Source organism: Martes martes (genome assembly GCF_963455335.1).
Source record: "Martes martes genome assembly, chromosome: 5".
NCBI classification, from domain to species: domain Eukaryota; kingdom Metazoa; phylum Chordata; class Mammalia; order Carnivora; family Mustelidae; genus Martes; species Martes martes.
In genome coordinates, this window is record NC_137892.1 from 29,855,853 (window position 1) to 29,873,485 (window position 17,633).

The window sequence follows — 17,633 nt, forward strand, 5'->3', positions numbered from 1 at the left end:
TGAGTTGCCAAGGGACCGGTGGTAAAAAGCATCTAAGAAACGGTTAATTATACAAAGATAAGATACACCGTGAAAACCCAGATGAATGGTCTCTACTAAGTTCACGTCCGCCTCAGGTCAGAGTATGCCTTGCCCCTCTTTTCTCTAAGTTCACACAAGAATCTCTGCACACAGGACAAAATGTCATGGAATAAAATGGGCGAGCTTCCCCAGAATGGCTGGCCCTGGACTGAATCAAACCGTCTCAGGAACAGACAGGTCTGGTACCGCAAGCGGGGCTGCAAACCCCCATCATCAAACAGTTAGCTCAGAGTTCTTTGTACAGATTGCGGTAGGGACGTTTCATTTGAGGACTGCCATTACTACATAGTATTACGTTAGATGAATATACAATCTCTTCATTCCCTGCTAAGGGACATGTGGGTTGGTCTGTAGTTTTGTTCTCGAACACTGATGTAAATACTATTGTACATGTCTACAGGCCTATGTTGGTATGCCTTTCTATTGGATAGATATCTAGGACTTAAACAGAAGGGCCACAGGGTAGGAGAATTTCCGTATTAGTAAGTACTGTCCGACAGTTTTCAAAGTAGCCGTACTAATTTATACTTTCCTATGAGCACTCCAGTGCTCCATATTCTTAGCATAATGTGATTTTTTTTTCATTTAAACCATTCTGATAGGTTTATGTAGTGAAATTTCGCTGTAAATTTTCCATTGTTTTCCAAGACTAATGAGGCTGAACAGGGTTTAGTATTTTAATGGCGTTCTCCTTTTGCAAAGTTCCTGTTACCGTCTGGCACTTAGGTCTACTTGGTTATGCATTTTTCCTGACTGATATATTCATTGTTCCTTACATATACAGGGGTAAGTCTTTTGTTGGTTATTTAAATTGCAAATATTTTCCACTAGTTTTGTCTTGCATTTTTCATTCCTGTAATGGTGTTTCTGACTTAATGTTAACATAGTCCAAATTTATCTATTCTATTCTAGCTAGTGCCTTCTATGTCCAATTTAAGGAAGTTTTTGCCTGCCTCTGTCTTGAAGACACTCTTGTATGAAGACGCTGCTTTATAGCATCTTGAAGCTTCATTTAAGATCAATAATTCATATGCACTGGGTTTTGAGTATGTGTGAGATCAAGTTTCTCCCCCCGGCCCCCACCCCGCCAAAGAACTCCAACTGACATGGCAACATCTACTAAAAAAATATCCTCTCCTCCTGCTTGGCAGTAAACCGCACTCACACACCACTTCTGTCCATATATGTATGGGTTTGTTAATGGGCTCTCTAACCTGATCTGTATCTCTACCCTTGCATTAAATCATACGGCCTTAATACTGTCACTTTTAAAATAATAAATCTTGATAAGGGACAGTCTAACTCTTCCACATTTTTATATCAATCTCCATTTCTATGGCTGAAAAAAAAAGGCTCCTGGGATTTGATTATGATTATGATTATGCTTAATCTTCAGACCATCTTGGCCAAACCATTATCTTCACAATATTGATTCTTTTTTTTTTTAAATATTTTATTTATTTATTTGACAGAGAGAGAGATCACAAGCAGGCAGAGAGGCAGGCAGAAAGAGAGGGAAGCAGGCTCCCCACTGAACAGAGAGCCCCATGCGGGGCTCGATCCCAGGACCCTGAGATCATGACCTGAGCCGAAGGCAGAAGCTTAACGCACTGAGCCACTCAGGTGCCCCTTCACAATACTGATTCTTAAATCAGTGAACAACGTTTACTTCTTCAATTATTTAGGTCTTCTTTAATTTCACTGAGTATTTTATACTTTTCTATATAGTAAGGGTAACAACTTTCTTAAAATATGCCGCTGGGTGTTTCTTCTTTCTGGATGTTATAGTAAATGGCAGAGATTTTAAAGTCTCCTTTTCTAATTGGCTCTAGTATAGAGAATTTACATTGACATTTATATATTGAATTGGTTTCCAGCAAACTTGCTAAACTCACTAATTCTACTTGGTCATCTGTAGATACTTTCTGGTTTTCTAAGTTTAAGTGACATCTACAAATAACAGCAGTTTTATTTTCACCTTTCCATTTAATAGACCCTCCTAATTTTTTCTCCCTTGTATTTTTTTAAGGTGGTAAACTACCATGTTTGCTTTTATTTAATAAACTCTGTTGTGATTATTATAAGTGGTTTATCAGTGTTCCTGAAACGGTCCCATTTATTTTGTTCTTATAATGTTCTTGTTGATTTGGGGACCAAGAGTATGCTAGTCTCATTTTTAAAAAGGAGTGTTTGGACTTCCCACTTTCTGAAACAGTTTGTCTATGAATAGTGGTATTTCTTTCTAATGTTTTTACTAAAATTCAAATGTGAAGCCATCTAGGTCTAGAGCCTTTATGTGAAAGTTTATCATTACAGATTCAATTTCCTTAATAGCTATCCAATTAATATTTTGTTTCTTCTTGCATCAGCTTTGTAAGTTCTGTTTCTCAAAGTTTACAGAAAAATTTTATTACCATTCTCTTCTTTTAGTGACTATGGGGTCAATAGCCCTGTGTCCCTTTTCTATTCTTGATGCTGGAACTTAGTGCATACTCTTTTTGTCCTTGAACAGTCTGCCATGAAGAAGGTCTTTTTAAGAAAGAACTTCTCATTTTTTGAATTTTGTTGCATATTTTCACCCTATTTTGTCAATTTTTATTCATCCCTTTCTTCTAGCTGCCTTAATTTCTTGCTCTTACTGACCATCTGAAAGGGGTATTTAAAAAATAAATTTTTTGCTTTTCTTATTTTTTAAGTGTACTCAAGGTTATAAAATTTCCCACTAAGCACAGCTTGCATTAAATGTCCTGTCTTGATATGCTGTGTTATTTTTTGGTTCAAAATGTTTTCTAATGTCACTTGTGGTTTTCAGTTTAGCTATAGGTAATTAGAAGTATACTACTTAATTTTCAATCATTTGGGGATATTAGCTTTTCGTTATTAATTTTTAGCTTAATCTCACTGTGGACAGAAAATACTCTCAATTACAACCATATGAAATTTGTTGAGAATAGTGTGATCTTGCATGTGAGCAATGTGACTAAATGTCCCCTGGGCACTAGAATATGTGTATTTTAGGCTTCTCTCATGAAATAATTCTATATATACACCAACGCTGGTACTGATTAAATCTTCTAAATCGTTACTGATTTTGTTTGCTCTATCACGTCCCAGGAGAGTTACAGTAAAATGTACCATTATTGTGAATTTGTCTATTTCTCCTTTTATGTTTTTTTTTAATAGTAAAGTTTATTGAGCAATAGTAGAAAGCTCCCAAAGAGGGAGGGGACCTGAGAGGGTTGCCCCCTTTTAGTTCTCCTAATTTTTCACTTCGTATACATTTGTGGCTGTTGCCAGGTGCATACACAGGTGGAACTGTTGTCATCTTCCAGGTGAACTGACGCTTTGATGATGAGGAACACTACCTACAATAATCTCTCTTGCTCTGAGGTCTTTGCCTGACAAAAGTAGTGCTTGACTGGCTTTCTCGTGATTAGTATTAATGTGTAAAATACTTTTCCTTTTTTCAAATTTATCCATTCTGTATCTTGACATTTAAGCCACATCCCTTTTAAGTAGCATATTGCCGTTGTTTTTAGTTTTTCACGTAGTAGTTGTCTCTAATGACAGTATTTCGTCCATTTACATTTAAAGCAACTGGTCATATAATTGGTTTAAATCTTTACATGTTAGGATGCTGTATTTCTTTCATATTTTTTATGTTATTCTCTGCTCTGATCTTTTCTTAGATTAATCCTTTGTCTTTCCACCTCCACCCCCCCCCAATCAGCTTCTTAGTCATTTTTACTTTTTTTTTTTTTAAGATTTTATTTATTTATTTGACAGACTGAGATCTCAAGTAGGCAGAGAGGCAGGCAGAGAGAGAGAGGGGGAAGCAGGCTCCCCACTGAGCAGAGAGCCTGATGTGGGGCTCAATCCCAGAACCCCAGATCATGACCTTGCTTAACCCACTGAGCCACCCAGGCACCCCACTCTTCTTTAAGACCTAATAATACAGATCAGGGCTTTGACAACTGCACAGAGAATGGAATGTACTTTAAACAGTTTAACGCTATTCATTCTTTCCATATCTTTTCTACTTTTATTCTTCCAGGTATTTGTCATTAATTTTAATTCTACGTATATTTTAAACCCAACAACAGCTGTGAGGGTTGTCTTCTACAATCAACAACTATTTATATTTGATCAGATATTTCTTTCCGTTCCTGTTTATTCTTCTGTTTACGTTCTGGGATCATTTTCCTTCTGCCTTATATTTTTACTTGAGGTTTGCCATGACAACGTCTCGCAGTTTTTGTTAGTCTGAAAAGTCCTATGTCACTGTTATTTATGAAGAACATTTGCACTGCATAAAGAAATTGAGGTTGGCAGTCATTTTCTTTCAGTACTTCAAGGATGGTATTCTCGTGAATTTCTGCGCTGCTGTTGTGAAGTCATCCGTCTGACTGTTGTTCCCGTGAAGGCCATGCCTTCCTTTACCCCCATCCCTTATGGTTTTGCTTTTTTGGGCAATTTTACTCTGATGAATCTAGGTATGATTTACTTAGTATTTATTCTGCTTAGAGTTCATAAATACTCTTCTATCTATAGACTGATACCTTTTTTACTTTCAGAGAATTCTCACCTAGTATCTCTTCAAATACTGCTTTCTCTCCCATTCTGCTGTCTTCCGAGGGCTTGCTAGATGCTTAATACTTATGTCTCTCCAAAATGCGTACAGGTTTCCCACCTTTTTGAAAGTTGGTATTATACGGCTTCATTATTCCAAAAAACCTAAATTAGTACCGGCTTTTGCTAAACGAATCCAAAGAGGAGTTTGACTACTACTGAAAAAGCCATTACCATATGTGTAGGTCTTTTGTAAAAGCCAAATGGCAAAACACCAACTGGGGAAAAGTTGGGGATACTCTCTGCTTTGCGCCATCTCAACTTCCAACAAGTTTCTCAAGAACTCTCTACTTCTGGATAGCTGGGGAAATGTGCCTAATGAAACCCAACTCCCATTTTGAGCTGTTAGGGGATGGGTTCCTTTGGGAGGCGATTAGGTCATGAAGGCGACCCCTCATAAATGGGATTGCTGCCCCTATAAAAGAGGTCCAGGGGAGCAGGCTCTCACCAAACGTAGAGCCTGACATGCCAGCACCGTGATCTTGGCCTTCCAGCCTCCACAGCTATGAGAAACCAATCTGTTGTTTAAGTCTGTGATATTCTGTTATGGCCACCCAAACAGACTAAGACAGGGGCACAGTTATACACAAAAGGAAGTCAGTCTCATATACTTAATCCCATGTGATGCTCATGGTCTTGGCTATATCTTCCAACCTTTTAAACCCTCTCTCAGGTTGGATGCTTTTTATTGACTTCGGTTGATACATTCTTGGTCCTGCTCTAACCAATATGCTGTTAATTCATCCACTGAAATCTTCCATTGCACTTAAAAGTACTTCTCAGTTCCAGAATTTCTGTATCATTCAAGATTCCAATTCTCCATTATATCACCTATTTTCTACCAGAAGTCAAATTTGAAATAACTACTATCACTGTTGTAATTTGAAAATCTGGATTACTTGTTGCCTTACTTCTACTGAGCCCCAGACATAAAAAGCCATTCCCCAGTGAAACCACACAAGTGGTTAATAAAGAAATGAAAACAATGCTCCAAAGAAGTAATCAGGGGTATGAAAATTGAAGCCACAAAGTGATACTATTTTAGACTCACCAAACTGGAAAAAATTAACACATGTTTTAATAGCCAAGGGCTGGACATGGTATGGAGAATAACAATTACACAGCACTCTTGGGGACTGAAAAGTTGTACCACCACTTTGGAAAGTAATTTGGCCATATTTAGCAGAAGAAACCAGTGAACACTATTACTAGAAACTCTACTTTTTGGTATAAATACGAGAACAACTCGGGCACATACAAAAATTTTCAGTGTTGTCTTATTCTAAGTTAAAAAAAAAATCACTGAAAAAGGACTCGATAAATGGTGCAATATGTTCATATTGTTTTTTTAAGCAATAAAAATTAACTATAGCTAAATCTTAAAAGCAATTCTAAGTCATATAAGGTAGACAACAAAATGATTCCATCTATATAAAGTTTAAAAACACACAAAAGTAGAGAAAAGCAAAGGAAGACTAGCTACCAAATTTAGGCAAGTAGTCGGTCCCCTCTGGAGGGGACACAGTTGAAAGAAGGCACATGGAGAGCTTCCAAAGCCCCGATAATGCTGTTTCTTAAAATATAAAGTTGGAGTTGGCGTGTCTAAGAATCATCTTCTTTAAGCCCCCTCTTTGGACTGTTAGGATATCTTAAAAAGTAATTATTAAAAAACAAAGGACAAGAAAGCTCAACCAAAATATACCAAACTCTTAACACTGGCTAAGGAGGGGATAAGAGTACCGGTGATTTCGTTCTTCTGTGTTATGCAGTGTTGCAAAATTTGCATTTGTTTACAATAAGCAAGCATAATTACAAGCAGAAAAAAAAATACTAAAGCCAATTATGTGATACGAGCTTTACCTACAAAACTGTCATTTTACGAAACTGGAAACATTCTAGTTCTGAAACACTGAAGAAAAGCCTTTAAATGCCTTGCATTTTTCTTCAAGTCTGTGGCATTAATAATCATCGCACATGCACGCACAAAAATTAGAGGTTAGAGCAAGAAATCCTCTCTGTTGCCAGGTGCTCTGGGTTAAAGGCTCCTCCATCAAGTGAGTATAATCTTTATTTTGCCTTAGCTGCCTATAAATCCAGAGAGGAGATGTAAACATGCATACACTAGACTAAACAGCGGCTAAAAAGTGGCCACTACTGACTCTCCCACTCACACATACCATGTAAGTCTGTGGGAAAAACTTACAACGAAACTAAGGAACTCAAGTCAAGTTTTCTGAAAATAACCCAGAGCTGACAAGTCAGTAGGAGGGCCTGGATGGTTTCAAGACACAGTTTTTAACCAAGACTTGGACCTCCAACTGTTTTCTTAAACAAAGATTTACATCCCCTCCTTGGCTAAATTACTTATAAATTAATCAAATTAATTACCCCGAGTGGATAAGCAGGAGGCTGGACAAGATAGTGCTGATGTCAGCCAATGAAGTCTGTGTTGTTTTAACTAAATACATCAGAGCTTAGTTTTAAACAGATCTACTGTGCACAAATATGGTAAGAGACCCACATCCTACCCCAAAATCTTTGTTCTGTTTCCTGTCCTGGGAACAAACGTACCTAGTGTTAATGGATCTGACATAATGAAAATGTTAAATTTTCTCCGGCACCAAATTCATACCTCTTAATGACTGATTTTTTTTTTTTAAGTAGTGGCTTTTATGCTACCTAGACAATTATTTTCTAAGGTGACAATAAATGCTTTTAAGTAAACATATTATTTATGAAACAAAAGTTAAAGCCACAACCTTCAGTATGTGTAGAACAACGAAACTCGAGTGTTTGGGTTTAAAAATAGCTCTAGAGTGTATCTTGGTGGACCTGCGGTAAAAAGAAACTAAATTCCCCCTTAACTGTCTAACAATCAGAATTCTTTAAAGATCTGTGCTACACCCTGTAGGAAAGACATTAGATTCAGAATGTCTGGGGCTCATTTCTTTGTTTTCTAAGTTCGGACCCATTTTACATTCCATTTTACAGCTATTGTCTCCCCCGTTTGCAAAGACCAACAACAGCAACACAAAATTGCAGCTTGGAAACACAGATTTTTATGGTTGTGAGGCAACAGAAAAGATTTTTTTTCCCCCTAAATCATTAGAGGAGTATGATTTTTTTAATTCACAAATTGACTATACTGGGTCACCTTTGAGTAATGGAAATCTGTTTAAACATTGTTTTGGCAAAAGGCACCAAGCATTAGATCTTATTTCCAAGCTTTACCAGCTGGGTTTTGTCATTAACATTTATTAACAATCTAAGATATGGCTTTCCCCGTCTAATCCGTACTACACAAATGTTTTGTATGGCCCTCCAGAGGATTTTGCTGTGACAAATTACTGGCAGAGATTAGAGCCCCGTGGCTATTCACCAGAGGCAATGTAAAATTAACATGGTACTAATCCAATTTAAACAAGAAGTTGCACAAACAATCATCTGAACAACAGCAGAGAGAGGATTCCAATTTTATATTCAAACACAATAAATGTGTTTTTAATAAAAAGTTCTAAAAAATTGTATTTTCACACATATGAATTGTGCTTAGTTGAAGTTATTAATTTTAATCCTGCAAAAACAGTGAGTGGCAGAGCACAATTCAGTATGGCTCTTGCCTTTCTTCCTAAGTGCCGAACCTCGAAAGTTGTCTGCAGACCATCAGTGATTCCTGCTGACCTCAAAGTTTGTTTACAGTGTTGTTTCCAAAGCAGAAAGTTTGTGGGCTAAGGAAGAGAATTAGTCTGCAAGGAAGATCACTGCACTCCAAGAATGAGATTTTTTTTTTTTTTTGGAGCAAATAGTTCCGAGGTAAACCAGTCATGTAGGGCTGTTCTGTTCTTAACACAGACACTAAGTCAGGGAAGCATTTGACTTTTTTTTTTTTTAATTTATTTGACAGAGAGAGATCACAAGTAGGCAGAGACAGCGGGGGAAGCAGGCTCCCCGCTGAGCAGAAAGCCCGATGCGGGGCTCGATCCCAGGACCCTGGGATCATGACCGGAGCCGAAGGCAGAGGCCCTAATCCACTGAGACACCCAGGTGCCCAGCATCTGACTTTTGTGACAGTAACTTCTCTGGAGGAACAAAGTACCAGAATTACTTTTCCAATGGTTTTTAGGCAAGAGGGTAGAAAAGGCGGAGGGAGAACGTGTAACCAGAAAAGAAGGCATTAAATAGGAGTAGCCAGAAAGAGCCAAAGTGTACAAGGATGCCTGTGACAGGAAGGAGGGGCAGGGGGTGGCAGCCTTTTCCTGACAATCCCAATGAAATTCCGTTTCAGCACTTAGGGTATTTGCTTTGGAGAAGCAAGTCATCCCTAGTCAACAGCTAACCCTTTTCTACCTTTTCATTATGGATTTAGCCTTTCTCTTTCACTATGTAACTTTCCTTCAGCTGCAGGCAGGGTCTTCCATGTCTTCTCAGTCTACTCTCAGTTTTAAGACTGGAAATGATTGCAAATCTAATTGTGGTATTGCAAACACTGTCTTTAAAACATTTTTCCCTTAACTTTGAGGGACAAAATACAATGGTAAGCCCATTGTCCTCGTACTTTTCTAACAATGTGGGACTCCCCAGGGGAGAGCGCCGCTCAGTGGGGAACAGTCACTCCGGGGGGGGGGGCACCACAGGCTCCCCAGAATGCCATGCTGACAGAGCCACAGATTCCGTGTGCTCTCATCTATTTATACCCAAACTTTAGGAAGTTCCACAGACTATCTGGTATATCTGCACTTTAGGATTTTTTTTTCCTTCTATGCAGTTTTCTAAAGAACATCTATAAAGCTACCATATCAATATAAAGTGCTGTTACTACTCAAACTATAGCCTGCCCACTTGCCTATTTCTATTATTATATAGTCGCATCCGCCGCTCTTGGAGACTTAAAAATCTGAAATTGTTGAGTAGAACACTGTAGTCACAAATCCCTCCAATATTTTCCCCAAAATACCCAAACCTAGCAACCAGTTAGGTCCCCGCTGACTAAAACCAAGAACACTCCAGGTTTAGAGCTCATCTCCTTGCAACAGTTCCCAGGTAGTGGGCACATCCTACAACCAAACCTTTATTAAATGCTGTATAAGCCACTCATTCACTTCTCAGACAAACTTGTGATGAGAGATTAGTCTCCTCATTGGCACGGTGAAAAATCAAGAGGCAGAGCTCAGATTCCACTCACCTCTGAGGACTCCAGGCCACGTTCTAAACCACCCCATGTGCCGCCTCTGAGAGAATTTGAATCCTGTTACCTCTAACAGCTACTCTCAACACATCACTTCCTTGTGCCCAATTCCTTGGGACTCCTCCTCCTCCTACCGCATGTCACCTAAGGACCTTGGCATCACGACTTGAACTTCCTCCCGTCCAAAGTCCCTGGATTCTCACCATCAGAGCTCTTCTATCTAAAATTTTCCTGGCTGGGATGTGCCAAACCGTGACAGGTACCTCAGTCCTTGGTCAGAAATCTCTAAAGCCTTCCCTGGGTCCCTTTGTTCTCCTTGAAATTCTTTCACTATTTGGCTTCTAGGGAATAAAAAGCTGACATTATAAAGGGGAAAGAGCCTGGACTCCAGTCCGACCGCCAGTCCTCAGTCTCTGTGTGAGCAGGTGCACCTGACTTGACTTCTCTAGGTCGCAGTGTCTTTCCTCCGGAAAATAGAAATAAAATGACCTGCTCCAGAAGGATCTTGGTTAGAATGGAATGACCAGTGAGGGGCTAGAAATCAGGATCACTCTCTTTCCAGCTGCTGCCTCCAGGATCAGCTCTCATCTGTCCACTGCAAACCTAAGAATGCTCAGTTCTGCCTGCCCCGGCATCCTCCCCACGTTGGATCCGCATTTCTGACTGCTCGCTGAATGTCCCTCCGCACAAGTTACAGTGTCCAACGTTGTAAGTCCTATCTCCTCCTCATCTTAAATTTCCAGATTGTAAGGCTTAAGTCTTGGGCATCGTCTTCGACTTGCTCCTCCACATTAAAATCAAGTAGATGGTGCTACACAGCATCTACCAAAACTATGTTTTGTTTTGGGTTTTTTTTGTTTTTTTTTTTTAAAGATTTTGTTTATTTATTTGACAGACAGAGATCACAAGCAGGCAGAGAGGCAGGCAGAGAGAGAGGGGGAAGCAGGCTCCCCGCTGAGCAGAGAGCCTGATGCGGGACTCGATCCCAGAACCCTGGGATCATGACCTGAGCCGAAGGCAGAGGCTTTAATCCACTGAGCCACCCAGGTGCCCCTATGTTTTGTTTTTTTGTTTTTGTTTTTTTTACATGAGTCTGCGTGTCACATTCCCACTGACGTTCCAGTCCTTCTAGCCTCAAATGACTGCTATGAGGGGTCCTCCTCTTGGGGTTCAAGTACAGCCTCTGCTTTCCAATTTGATCTTGTTTGCCATAATCATTTTGGCAGTTTTATTTCCAACATTTCCCTCACTTCTTTCCTCAATCGTTACCCACTCACCAGAGGTGTATCTCACATACCTCTTCTTCCATAAGCCCCTTCTTAAGTGCTGTAAAACAGATGTAATTTCCCCTCCTGACTACTCTGGATGGTTCTTCTCAGGGCTCTTAAATATATATGTTATACTTGTAATTTTCTTCCCTATTAGCAAATTGCAAGCTCCCTGAGGGAAAGACTTAAGTTTTACCTACATCAATCAATCTAGGGCAGTACCTTGAATACAGGAGGCCCCCAGTTACACTCATCTATCTTTAGTCCTACGAACTTTCATAGTCATTCTGTACAATCTCTTCTAGGAGCTATGTTAAGGCAAACTGTACTATTAATTCTTCTGCGGTCTTGGACATAATTCTCTTTGAGGGCAGGAAGTGATCGGTACGATACCACGAATTTGTTTAATAGCATTTAATGGTCATGGAGACAGATTAAAAAGAATACAAATTTGAAAGGCCCAAGGGCCAAATTTCCTTCAGAATAAAACTGTTAAAGAAAAGGCAGAAGTTAGAATAAAGCTAACCATTATTGATCCTTAGAAGTGTCAGGTCAAGTAGGTTGGATTCTTAAAAACCTTGCTCATATTTTACTTATCTTAATCATCTGAGGCAATTACACCCCAAAATGAGATTAATTTCTCCTGAGGCTTACGGCATTTGTTACCAAGTAGGAAGAAGGGGGAAGGTAACCTAAGAATTCAGGAAACCACTATCACCTTTTAAATTCTTGTAAAATTACGCAAAAAAATTGTCTCTGATTCCTTTTCTTCACTGACTATAAATGACTATGAATTCTAGGAATAACATTTAAAATAAGCTGTTCAGTTGCAGGACATATTAAATTTTTAAAGTTATTCTTAAAGTTCTCTCCTGAAAGGTACTTTCAGTGGAAGGAATTTCTACTAAGAGAAAAAAAAATGGCCATTTTAGAAGTGAAAGTAAAATAAATTATTCCCACTTTCTTCGGAGGAGGATAGCTGGCTATTACTTAAAACAAAAACAAAACAAAAACCTAAAAGTTTTTTTTTTTTAATTAAGAAAAAGCTCTTTAAAAAAGCCCCTAACCTCCTAATGTCAGAAATAGCCCTGACAATTGAAATGGACACATCCGAACATAAGAGATATTGCCAAATATGCATACTTGTAAAGAATCAAGGGGAAAAAGACATAAAATGAACAATCCATCACCAGCTATCAACTACATACCTGTTTAAGTCTGGCAAGTTCTTTCAAAGCTCGTCCCCACTGCTGCTTGTAATGCAGTTTAGACTTAGTTGCAGATTCCAACTTCCTTTCAAGTTCAACCTGACAGTGATTAAAATCGTATCAAGTGAAACACTATACCACTGTGTACAATCACTGAAAGATAATATATACAAAGAGTCTGGCTTAAGAAAAGAGTTTATACAGTGTAACATACGACATCATCTAAAACTGTTATATAATTTACTATAAATATTATGGCACATGAACATTTTCTTGTTTAAAATATAGTCGTATTTTTACTGCCTAACAGCCTATACTAAAAGGAACTGAATCAGTCTTAACCTCCAGACAGTTACTATAAATGTATTAAAACGTGTAGAGAGTGCAAAACACATTCATTTTTTACAAAAAGCAGTTCTTACTGTTAGCATTCCAATTCAGCTGGCACTCTCAATCTGAGAAACCAACTTATTCCTTTTGGAGGCCTCTCATGACATGGAACTTGGTCTTAAAACAAAAAAAGCTAGTAGAGATACTTTTATATTTCGGCAAAAATCAGAAAATGTTGAAAACAGTGAATGTTTTATCAGAGCAGTTTACTAAGCAAGAGTACAAAGTGAAAAATATTTTAAGAATGTTAAAATAAACCCAAGAGTAGGAAAAATAATGCTCCTACTAATACTCATCTAACTCTTATTTTCTGTTTTCCCTCAAATATATAAAGAAAAACATGAAAGTGATTCCATTAAAAAAATGGTTATTTATACTTGCAGCAGGCAATCTGTTGTGCATGAACTCAAGCCAACTTGGCTAAGTTCTGGAATGTACTCTCAGTGTTTCAAACCAAGTACCAAACAAATTCATGAAGCCAACAGACAGTTTTACTATTTAAGTGATAATGTAATAATATGCCTGAATTACAGTAAAATACTGTGACTCTAAACGGGTCTAAGTTTTTTTATATCAAGTCTAGTTTTTCCCATACACACAGCTCCTTGTGTTTTGCAGGAAAACAAACCCAAAGGCACTCTCCCAAAATTCAAACTCCAGAAAACTTTCGTTTTATTTTCATGTAAGGAAAAGCTGATTGCCAAATTCCCTTCACAAAAGACCAGAACATTCTCTGCAGTAATATATGACTTCATGGAGTCAAGGTTTTTTTGGCTTTACAAATCCCTGGTGCTTGGATTTAAAGGTGTTGACATTTCACAACTAGACTTACATGTCCTAAGTTGAATAATACTGTGAGATTATCAAAGATGATCTCTTCTACTTATGCCCTACAGATTTATCCATATTACTTGGTAATTTAACAATAGGATGTCAGTCAGCGGAATAGCAAAAATCTTTTTTATGGCTCTGAGATAAAAGGGTCGTACTTTTTTTTTTTTTAAAGGGTAGTATTTAGTTATGAAAGCAATCATGTCAATGGGTCCTGGAGAAGGTGTAGTAGTCTGGATGGGACCAAGGAGGAGAGTCAGGACTGGACTGAAACCAGAGGGATCACATATACCCAGGGGATTGACTCAACAGAAAAAGCGGGATAAGGTTTTATCAGTTTTGCCATGAGTCTCAAAATAATTGCCATTTGCGTAGTTATTCATGCTTAAATAAAAAACTATAGTTATCAAATTTCAGATTGAAACCTCACTTTTCTGAGTTCATTCCTTTGGCCCAATCAATTATTCCTACCTTTATTTTTTTAAGAATATAGGAGCCTCTGTGATTCTAAAGAAAACGTACCAACCCAGTTCCCAGAAACATGCACCCGAGTAAAGATTTTTTTTTTTAAAGATTTTATTTATTTATTTGACAGACAGAGATCATAAGTAGGCAGAGAGGCAGGCATAGAGAGAGTAGGAAGCAGGCTCCCTGCGGAGCAGAGAGCCTGATGTGGGGCTCGATCCCAGGACTCTAAGATCATGACCTGAGCTGAAGGCAGAGGCTTTAACCCACTGAGCCACCCAGGCGCCCCCCCCCCCCCCGAGTAAAGATCTGATCTACTTCCAGGACACTCACAGACCTCAAGCTAAGACGTCTCACTGTGAGTAGATGGGAGGCTTGAGCTAGCCCGTACACGTAGATCCTGAGCCCAGTTACAGACCTCTGGTGTGCAAACTCACTTCAGGACCTGGAGTCAGTTCAGAGGCTAGCTCGGGCAGTAAGCACAGAGCCGTGCTCACTGCTGCTACCATCTGCCTGTCTCTACACCCACAGCTCACATCCCCTACAAGACAGAGGGCACTGGCTTCATCACTGATGCTTTACTCCCTCGTTCGAGTCTGTCACAAACCAACAATTTAGATTTCTTCCTGGAAAAACTTGGTGGTTTTATTCTTCTACTTTCCTATGGCCATCTCCTTAGCCCAAGTTCTTCTCCTCTTCTCTGGTTTCTTCAGCCTAAATCTTTTCTATCTACACATCCCACTGTCCTCTCTGCTAAAAAGAATCTACCATCACTGCTACTTGCCTGTAGTCTGGAGCCTATTCTCCTCTGTCTAGGTCTTACGGTATTCCAGAATCTCACCTCTGTCCTCCTTGCTGAACCTATCTCCTGGGTTTTCCTCAACAGAAGACCCTCTCCTCCTGCCCTCAGGTCCATGTCCCATATACCACCTCCCCTGCCCCACTAACTTCCTGAGCCAGTTACTTTTCTATTCTAACTTAAAACTTGACGCTGTCTTAAAACTGTTTCCTAAATTGCCAAGAGTTTCTATCACATTCCCTGGTGTTTGATTACACACAATCACTTAAGGCTGAGTCATCTCCCTAATTTCTTTACGAACTCTTTAAAAAAAGTGAGGTCCCAAAGGATAATGTGTTTTTTCCCTTCATCTTTCCCTCTACCTTAAGACATGGGTGGATAGGCAGTAGCTACCAAATAATCTTAAGAAAATTTCAGCATTGGGGTGCCTGGGTGGCTCAGTGGGTTAAAGCCTCTGCCTTCGGCTCGGGTCATGATCCCAGAGTCCTGGGATCGAGCCCCACATGGGTCTCTCTGCTCAGCAAGGAGCCTGCTTCCTCTTCTCTCTCTCTGCCTGCTTCTGATCTCTGCCTGTCAAATAAGTAAAAAAATAAAAATCTTAAAAAAAAAAATTCAGCATTTATTTTTAACTTCAGTCTGCCCTACTAAATTGTTTTCCATATTTTATTTAAAAACTGGATTATTTCTAAGCCATTGAAGAGACTCCTACCAAAAAGCAAATCATAAACTGACTTCTTACATAACAAAAGGAATCAGGATTGTATTTGGTAAAACTGTATCTTAACTTAATGTTACACCATTTCGTGAAAATAGAAATACTTCTTTTACACTGAAGAGAATGGGCAGTCAGAAATGAAAAGCTCTCAGTCAGACATTACCAGGAAATTATATGGAGAACTAGATACTTTTTCACTTATGCCTTCCCTTTTCTGCTTTTAGGTCTTTGTTATTATGTAGAAATAACAAATAAGATTCTGCCCTCTTCTGGCTCCAAAAAAAATTTACCAAGAATTTTCACAGGAGCAGAGAAGGCTTGTTTTACTGAACACTTACACATGCTGGTGAATTTGTTAGGTCTGGTGCTCTGGCAGGTGAACTAGTCATTCTTTCCCTCTTGCTCTTAACTTAATGACACGGTTTACACTTGTAATATGTTGAGTGATTTTTATCCTTTTGCTATAAGTACAGTTGGAAAAAGGGATTCTGAAAATCACTTAAAATGTATTTCTAAGGTGGAAAGTGTCAGGTTTATATTCGGAAAAGATAGTGCTTCTGTTCTAATTTTGAGATAGATAATGTCTGAAGGGAAAAATGAAAATCCTGACACCTACGTAACAGGGCCTGTGAGAAGGGCTGAGAAGCCATGCACACTTGTCACTTGTCCTTGGCAGGTACCACAGAATTCAGAGTGGTCAACATGGAAGCAGCTGAACACTTGGTTTATCAAAATGGGTTGAGGAGTCTAGCTGCAGTCAAATTCACTGGTAGACAAATGAAAAGGCCACCAAATCTAGTGGAAAAATGCAAAGATTGTCCCGATATGTAAGAAGCAGCATCAACCAGGCTGGGCAGTCAAGCCCAGGTTGGGTAAGAAAAGGAACACAGCACAGACAGTACAGACGTGGACAGGCCGTGAAAACATTTACTGAGTCTGGGAACAGCAGCAGAAACTGGTTAATATCCATTTCCACTAAAAAATTTGCCTCCAACTTTTCTATGTATTCTCTTTTTCTGCCTCTTAAATAGTATCTCTATTTCCCAAGAGAAACTCTTTCATGGTCCACTCCTCCCCTACTCTCTGAAAGCTGAATTTCTTGTTTTTAATTGCTTATCCTCAACTAAAAATACGTGTAGATTTTCCTACTGCCATGTAAGATTTTTTTCAACAGTGTGAAGCCCTTGGTTTAGATTTTGTTTTGTTTTTTCCTATGCCCAACTTTTCAGTAAGCCCCAGCAATTTGGCTTCTTCAAAGTTAGTGATTTCTTACCTGTCAAACCCATGGCCCTTTATTCACCATGCTTGACTTGCCCTTCATGAGGGATGGCCTCTACTGCTGATTCTCAAAAGTCCTCCTCTCCTGGGCACTGCACTGGACTGTTTTTATTACTCCTCTCAATCTTTTAGCCTCCTCCTCCCTCACCTTCTTCCCTGAGGCTGCACTGCCCAGAAGTGTTCAGGGGTCCTGCCTCAGCACGCCTCAGCCCACTGCATCTGCATTATGGTGTTTACTTGATGCCACTGACTCCCCAATCTGTAAGTCTAGTTCTTTTCTCTCTTCCTACCATACTTCCCATTTTTTAACCACTCCATCAACTGCTCCACTTCCCTTCTGCTAGCATCTCAAGCATAGTATGTCTAGAACCATAATTCTCTACGACTTCCACCTTCTCAGAGTTCTTCCTGACAATTCTTCACTTCCATTAACATCCATGAAGCCAACCTGATAAACTTGATTGTCATCTCTGACTTTCCTTACCAGATGAAATACAAATTCTTTAACTTACCATCTAAGGTCTTCCCCTGCCATAGGACCAAAAATTAAAATTCCCAGCATTCTCTTAGCAGTCCTATTTTTATTTTGAAAATATGACAGTAATGATTAGGTTCTAATCAATCTATTACTGAAATACTAATAGACTTTCTAACCTTGCTCCTTTGCTTGCATACCTCTTTCTGGAATATCCTTCCCTACACATTCACCCATTAAGAGGTCATGTGTCCTTTAGGTTCCACACTTCATGTGCGGATTTCACTAGAAGTAGCTTTGTCTCCCCTT

The 17,633-nt window shown here is 39.1% G+C and overlaps 1 protein-coding gene across 3 annotated transcripts in view; it reads right to left on the reverse strand.

Moving 5' to 3' along the window:
• CEP120 (centrosomal protein 120) overlaps positions 1–17,633 on the reverse strand; it is an 82,914-nt gene that overhangs the window by 5,177 nt on the left and 60,104 nt on the right. For all 3 annotated transcript variants that reach the window (XM_080805104.1, XM_080805103.1, XM_080805102.1), the window contains exon 19: positions 12,372–12,470. In XM_080805104.1, the coding sequence (XP_080661230.1) occupies positions 12,372–12,470 (99 nt within the window). The remainder of the gene's footprint in view (positions 1–12,371; positions 12,471–17,633) is intronic.